The sequence below is a fragment of the Montipora foliosa genome, chromosome 6 (assembly GCF_036669935.1).
Source record: "Montipora foliosa isolate CH-2021 chromosome 6, ASM3666993v2, whole genome shotgun sequence".
Taxonomy (NCBI): domain Eukaryota; kingdom Metazoa; phylum Cnidaria; class Anthozoa; order Scleractinia; family Acroporidae; genus Montipora; species Montipora foliosa.
In genome coordinates this window covers 57,411,765-57,419,593 of record NC_090874.1, presented here as the reverse complement: position 1 = coordinate 57,419,593, position 7,829 = coordinate 57,411,765, and the positions used below count along the sequence as shown (strand labels likewise).

The following is a 7,829-nucleotide window of genomic DNA, read 5'->3' as shown; positions in this document are numbered from 1 at the left end:
TGTCTAAACATAATGAAAAGTATCACCGCTGTTTGTGTTATTTTCTTAATCAAGCTACGATGGCCTTAGAACAAGAGTTTATACGATTCAGTTAATGATGTTCTGTCAAAAGGAAGAAATTGATCACGTGCTAGGCAATCACAAAGGTGCACGTGACGTGATCACTTTGTGTCAAGGTTCTTGTTTAATGAACTCCAGGGAAGAATGTTAATCGTTTCTCGCTTTCAGAGTTAAACAACGTACTTTTTAGCCAAGAAACATCCAATTTCCTTTTTGTAACTCTTACCTCGAAGACTGTTTATCAAACCCTTCTCTGAAGAACCATTTCTTTCAATAATGAATCAAAAAATGGACAACAAGCTTTCTTTCGAATATCTCTTCACTAACACGAATTAGTCAAATTTTAAATTTTTTTTGTTTACCTGAAGACTGTGCAGAATTGAGCAAAAATAAATAAAATTATAAATAGCTAGAAAATTGTTAACACACATCTGACACATCCACTCAAGGTATTCGGTTCCTTCTCTGATATCCAACCGGAAAAAATTACCAGAGAATTTGCCGTTTGGTTTCAGTGTTTTTTTTGGTGTCAGTGCATAACAGCACAGTTAGGGGGGGTGTTAGTTCTCAGTTTTGGAGATTTGGAGGGGGTCTTATCTCTTAGTTTTCGAGACACCTTGTACTGCTCTCTTGTCAGATCGAATCTGGAATACTGTTCAGTCGTCTGGTGTTCATTCACCAAGAGAAACGTAAACATTCTTGAGATAATTCAGCGTAGAGCAACTAGGTTCATTTTAAAATTGAATGAACCATACGGTGTCGGTCTAAGTAAACTCAACTCTTGAGCAAAGACGTTTCGTTGTCGCTGTTACCTTCCTGTTTAAGGATCTCAATGGCCATTTACAGAGCTCTCAAGTCTTGAATATTCCAAAGAGTGAGATGCTTGCTGGAGATCGCGGCAAAGACGCGGGTGTCCTGTGTTTCGTGTACCGGAGGTGCTAAAAAATTCTAGGGGGCTCTGAGCATGCTCCCTGGAAAATTATTGCAAATTGCTGGTAATGCACCGTTGAGTCCGCCATTGTGGTTTTTGCATGCTGCTTGCTAAGAGAGCCCACGTTATTATGGTTGGCCTGAGCTAACATATCATCTCATATTTCATATATTAACGAGTGAAAGTCCTGAAGAAACAGGAAAATTAGTCGCACACGAACAGATTGAACACTGGCCGAAGTTCAGTACCAGTGAAGGAACAAATTCGGAAGTCATGAGCATTTTGAAAGCTAAAATGGTAGTTGCCTACCAGAAAAGTGCCAATACGTGAGAAATGATTGTGTCAGCTTGAGAGCGTGAGATTGCATCGAAATGCGTGAGACTCGCGCTCAATGCGTAAGACTTGAGACCTCTGCATTTAGATGTTGACTTTTCTCAATTCTTAGATTTTTATAGCCAAAAGGACCGTTACTTACTGAGACATTTCGATACTAAATCGTTAAAACAGAAATATGCCAGGACAAACTTGAACATACTTAAAAACAGTTACTTTTATAGGATTGTGGGTAAATGGAACACTTTGCCTCTTGACGTCCGTTCGGCATGCAATGTTGACAAGTTTAAAGCTAATGTTATTAAATTTGAAACAAACTTGTAAATATTATTGCAGTTTTAGTGAGTTTATTGCAATTTTTATAACTTTTATGAGGTGATTTGTTTTTCGGCAGGTACAAAACGCAGGTCACAGGTCACAGGTCACAGGTCACAGGTCATTATTTAACCTATACAGAAAGTATCCTAAACATTCATAAAAGCTAACCTTAGGCCTTATTAGTCCTAATTAGGCCTTATTAGGCAAACTAGGCCTAATTAGGCCTAAAGAAAAGTATCCTAAACATTCATAAACGCTAATTTTAGGCCTAATTAGGCCTAAAGAAAAGTTTTTAGGCCTAAGGTTAGCTTTTATGAATGTTTAGGATACTTACCTGTATAGGTAAAACAATGACCTGTGACCTGCGTTTTGTACCTGCCGTTTGTTTTTATACGGTGTTAGCAACTCTTTTGAAAATTATCCTTATGGCTTTTTTTTCCTCTTTCAGTACTATTTTTTGTCGTTGTTGTAAATATGCCATTAAATTGTAATAAATAAATATATAAATAAATAAATAAATAAATAAATAAACTTCTTTGGGAGCAGATGCGCAAGACATTTCAGGATTGCTACACAACAAATTATTCTAGGTACCTTAGTAACCGCGGACTTTCTCACCTTTCTCTCTCTGGCAAAGATCTTTCCCCTCTCTCATCTCACTCCTAAGTGCATTGCGTTGGTGCCTAAACGACAAGACACGAAATTCTGATTATGTGGCTTTGATGTACTTGGTAAAATCGCCTCTTCTCTCCAGTAAATTGTTTTTACGTGTAACACTTAGTGATGAAATTGACAACTGCGTGCCAAACGCAGAAGGAGCTGATAGTGTGTCGAAGTTCGAAAAGTGACATTGCCTCAGCTTTACTCGCCAAGTGATCGTTTGGAACAGCCGTTAAAACAAATACTTCAAGTTACACCTACGGCTGTGTGATATTTACGTCAAATGAGTTTCTGGAGGACAAATTCTCAACAAGACTCGGACTTGTCTGTCACTGGTAAATCCACTTTTCGTCATCAGAGACCATTGAGTGGTCACCGTGTACGGGGAGGAAGTACGAAGTCACACATTTTTGGTATTTCTGATACTCCCAGTCAAGGGGAACTGACACGAAAAAACACAAATAGTCTCGAAGGCAACAAAGCATCAGCAGCAACAAGTTCAGTTCATATCACCCCAGAGGCACCACGTCCTTCAAGTGGTCACCCACCAAAGATTGCAACAGGGTCTAATGCTAATGTGAGAACAATGATGATAGGGAGCTTATGCAACAGGACGGCTGGAAGACTCAGGACTGCAGAATGACGAAAAAATGTCGCGTAAGACTGGGAATGCACAGTCTCATGCGACATTTTTTCGCCATTCTGCCGTCCTGAGTCTTTCAGCCATCCTGTTGCGTAAGCTCGCTATTTATAGTTTTCACATCACATCATCATTGCCATGTTCGTGGACAAAAACAACACATCTCTCGTAATCTCCTTTCGTTTGTCCATTAGCAATAAATTTATTGTACATGAGACACCATTGCAAACGATCTTTATGGTGGTGGAGATGGTAATGATTGATTGGCCTTTTTTGTACTAGAGACGCACAATCCGTCCAGATGAATTGTGTCTCATGTTATCCGTCTAGTGTAAGGACGGGATGATCTATATCAGATGCATAATTCATCTGGGACAAACCTGTGCAAACATTTTTTTTCTGCATCTGTTAAATTTGTCTAGTATAAAGACAGGTACAAGACATATAATGGGTCTGGACGAACTATCCAGTTCAGTGCATCTTTGGAAGACGCACCAAAGTGGATATGCCAAAAAAATGTTTGCCTAAGTTTGCCCAGATGAATTATACGTCTATAGTATAAAAACGGCCATTGATTCATGAATTTAGTGGTTGAGTGATTTTCTTGTCAAGGCATTCCAGACAGTTTTTGAAGAAGGAATTATAGCAGTGAATTTCATCTCCACTGAGTATATACTGTAAGAGTCAGTAATGCTGAAATATTGACAATGGGCACTCCTTGAACCCTTCACCCACTGAATAAGCACCATGCATAATCACGAAATTATTCTGTTGTTTCTGTGCAGGTATCTGTGATAAGCAGGTCTCAATTGGATAATGCTAAAAAGTTAGCTGAGGTTAGTTATTTAAACAGATGTCAAGAATTGATTTGAAGCAACTTTTTGTTCTTGTTTAATCCACTGAACCCTGAGAGTTAATAGGGGGGGGGGGGGGTGGGAAGGCGAGGAAGTTTGAGGGATGAATGGGTTAACAAGATGCCCAGGCAGCATTCAATCCTGCCATTCTGGGAGTGAGGTTCTAAAGACTACAGCAGTGTAGCTTTGTCATAAAACAGGCAGAAAAATGTCTTATCCATCAAAGATTTGGTGAGTGTGATTCAAATGATTGTACAAAACAACATTGTTCGACCTCAAATTTACACTGATTGACTTGTGTGTTAGGTGAAATAAATTAAGGGTTTTTACAAGTTCATGGTTTGATGTAGATGTTGTGGGTCAAAAATTTTGAACCAGTTCAATTTAAATTTTCCTTTGTTTCAGTTTATGATAACGAATATTATCCAGACAACGAAAAAAATCAAAATTGAACAGGTTTGAAAAAAATTTAAACCAAGAAAACATTTGAACCTTATTATAACCATGCACAAAATAATTTAAATACGAATTCCATTTCTATGTGTACATGTAACTGGAAGCCTGCTGTTGTAAATACCTTAAAGGATGGTGCCTATTAATTCAAAGGTATTTTTGCATGGTTGTATGAATAATTATGGGGCAAAAGCAGACACATTATTTTTTTAAAGATAATTAATCAACAATAATTATTTGTAATAAGCTTTAAAATACAAAGCAAAGTTTCCAAATTGAAGCTTAATCACTTACTTTCCCATTAACAATTTACCCCGGCCTAAACCGGCCATACTTAAGTGTTTGACTCTGTCTAGCGCCAGAGGATTTCACTCGTCAATGGGGAACTGCCAGGAGTCAATGGGTTAATTATCTCTGAAAAATGCATAGTTGTCCCCAATTTTCTTTTTTTGATACCAAGAGCACTCATTAAGTTTGGCTTTCTCCAAATAGTTTTAAGCCGGGCAAAAATATCCCTGCATTAGTAAGCACTACCGATAGGAAACCCGAGTATCTGGAGATGCACAGAACGTATGTGCAATGGCAATAGTAGGCACCGTCCTTAATAACATGTAATTATTGTAGTCTAAGCCGTGAAGTGAAACACTACCTTGTATGCTGTTTATGGTGCTTTGCTACAGTAGGCATAAATGGGTTAATCACTGATTCATGCTAATTTGTTATTCGCCTTTATATTAAAAGTCACGTTCAAATTATGCTGATCAGCCGGTTGAAGTTCAAGTTTTCTCAAGAAATCAGATGGTGGGAAGAAAGGCACCTAAAGGGTATGTTTATGATAAATTGTTGGAATATTACCGGTAACTACAGTTTTAAAGTTAAGGTCAATTTTCAAGTTTATATTATGCTGACTACTCAGAGTATTGCTTTAATAGTATGTACTGTTACACTGTAATGTAGCTAAACTGCCTGTGTAATTCATTGACCCCTAGGAATGAGACTTGATAGATTTAGGCAGCGTTTACACGAACGCGGCTTCACATCGACATGGTCTCATGGCTTCGAAACCGCGTCAAAATCGATGCGGTTTGGAAGTGTTTACACGGAACCGCTTTCGCTCGAAACTCCAAGTTGTGATGGTATGAGCGAGCGCCGCACTACGTGCTAAATTCACTATTTTGAATTAAACAATGCAAATTTGCGCCAAAATGGTAACCGTATTCAAATCGATGCTGTTTCGCTGTTTACACGACAAATAAAACCACATCATTTTGAAACGCTCCACTTTTGGCAGCGGTTTCAAATCAACACTGTGACAGTTTCGGCAACAGTCTCGATCGGTGTTGTGTAAACAGAAGGTGCAACCGCATTGAAAACGATGCGGTTACAAAATTTAATGAAACCACGTTCGTGTAAACGCTGCCTTAGAGTGCATGGCTGAGTGATTATTGTCATGTGTGCCTGTCAGGTACACATTTTTGCCTTCACTGCATTCAAAGCCAAAAATACACTACCCTATACAATGTACAGTGTACAACCACAAATTTACAGGATTGTGCATTACATGTCTGTTTAACTTCCATACCTGTAGATTGTCAACTGGTAAAAAAATCGATTTTGTAACCACTCGTGCCTGAAGCTTAGCGCATCACGCATCTTGCATATCTTGTGTAACTTGAATTTCACGAAGATCGATAAGGTCATGGCATTTAATTAGTTGTTTATGCTAAAAAGTAGTTTTTCAGCAATTTCATAGTACTTAACTGTTGATATCTTTATTGTGAAAAAAAAAATTATAATAATTAAAACCTTATTGCAATCCTATAAACAGTCTTACAGTTTAAAGTTCACCTTTCATTGAAATCTTATTTATGTGGTTTTCATTACTCTAGGGTGCCACAACTAGATCTGGGTGGCCTTGCAGATGACAATAACCAGGTATGTTGTTATCACCCAAATGTGATTTTACTGCTCTGTCAGTAAGGAAGACATATTCTTTGTAGTTGGTTGTTCAAGGCCATAAAATCAATGATCTTGTTGTAAATAAAATGAAGACATAAAGACCTGTCACCGGTCGTTCTTCTTCTTGCCTTCATAATCAGTTTTTTTCCATCATTCCATGCGGATTCTCAAGTTGACGGCATGGACTATACTCCTCTCGTGTCATCTTTCTCCGAGTTCCTTCTGGAATTGGCAATCCACCATTTTGTTCACGGGCCAAACTAAAATGTTCTTGGTGCTAGCACTGCTTTTGCTTGGTGGTGATGTTGAGCTAAATCCTGGACCTGCATGTACTTACAAAATATCCTTGTGGAAAGTGCACGAAACCTGTTAAACTGAATCAGCGAGGAGTTTAATGCAATATTTGCGATTTTTGGTTTCCCACCAAATGCATGTTTATTAATTCCAAGACCTAGGAAGATCTTGCAGACCTCTCGACTGTATGGCTATGCCCTCTATGTGGAGTAGCAAATTTTACGCATTCCCTTATTGATCAGGATACATGTATCTCAACAGCGCTGTCAAATTCTTCTTCAAGCCTATCCATTTCAAACTCATTAGTGGTCGGCCCTACAAAAATTCAATTATCTACACCAGCATGTTCAGCACCTCAGGAACCTGTATTTCATTCTTCATTCTTCTTCTTCTTGAATTGAAGCTGCCTCCTTGCAACCCGTTTCCCCCAAAATCCTGGTTGTTTATTTCCAAGGCATCAGATCGAAGGTCGCTGAGTGGAGTATTCTTATTGATGCTCATAAAATGGATGGCATCATTGCTTGCAAAACTTACCTTGCACCAGACATCAGAAACAATGAACTTTTTCCAGCAGATTTCACTGTGTACGGTAAAGATCATAACCACTGTGGTGGAGGTGTTCTGATTGCAGGAAAAAAATCACCTTGCTTCTCTTCCCCACCAGGATCTTGATGCAAACTGCGAGATTGTTTGGGCAGAAGTCATCTTCAGAGGAGAAAGTCTTCTTTTTTGTTCCTTCTACCGTCCAGTCCCTCGGCCGAGGAGGCTATATTAAAGGAACTTGATATATCCCTGAAGAAAGCCGTCCATCTCGCTGGCAACTGCCACATTCTGGTTGGCGGGGACTTAAATCTTCCATCCATTAACTGGAATACTTTATAAGTAGCTACACAAGCTTGTGATTCCGGTCTGTGTTTTTACTTCCTTGATATCGTACAGGATTCTCATCTTGAACAGCTGGTTCTGGTACCCACCTGTCATGGTGCCACAGCTTGCAATGGTATCCGGAGGTTTCGCCCACAAGGTGATTCGCCCACAATCAAGAGGTTTCACCCACACTTAAGGTGATGAATTCACCCACACATCTTATGAAGAAAAATGTAATTTCTGATGTTTGAGTGATCTGGTAACGAATTCGGTAGAAATTAGTATTCTGACGGCACGGTTGAGAGTCTTTGGTTTGGTCATGTGATTTGGTTAGTCCTTTTGGTGGCTTTCGTTTGTTCGGTAATATTCTAGGATGTCCGTTTCAAGGGAGGTCGAAAATTTCAGTGGCAATTCTCTTGCTGAAAATAATAAGCAGCTCTTCTCTCAGATTAAAGATTTA

At 38.9% G+C, this 7,829-nt stretch overlaps 1 protein-coding gene across 2 annotated transcripts in view; it reads left to right on the top strand.

The window, feature by feature from the left end:
* Window positions 1-2,246: 2,246 nt before the first annotated feature.
* LOC138007869 (calcyphosin-2-like) overlaps window positions 2,247-7,829 on the top strand; it is a 27,872-nt gene continuing 22,289 nt past the window's right edge. Inside the window, exons 1-4 of one of the 2 annotated variants that reach the window (XM_068854974.1) lie at window positions 2,247-2,879; window positions 3,728-3,778; window positions 4,991-5,073; window positions 6,139-6,184. In XM_068854974.1, coding sequence (XP_068711075.1) covers window positions 2,586-2,879; window positions 3,728-3,778; window positions 4,991-5,073; window positions 6,139-6,184 — 474 coding nt within the window. In that variant the 5' untranslated portion in view covers window positions 2,247-2,585. The remainder of the gene's footprint in view (window positions 2,880-3,727; window positions 3,779-4,990; window positions 5,074-6,138; window positions 6,185-7,829) is intronic. The other variant, XM_068854973.1, reaches the window with a different exon arrangement.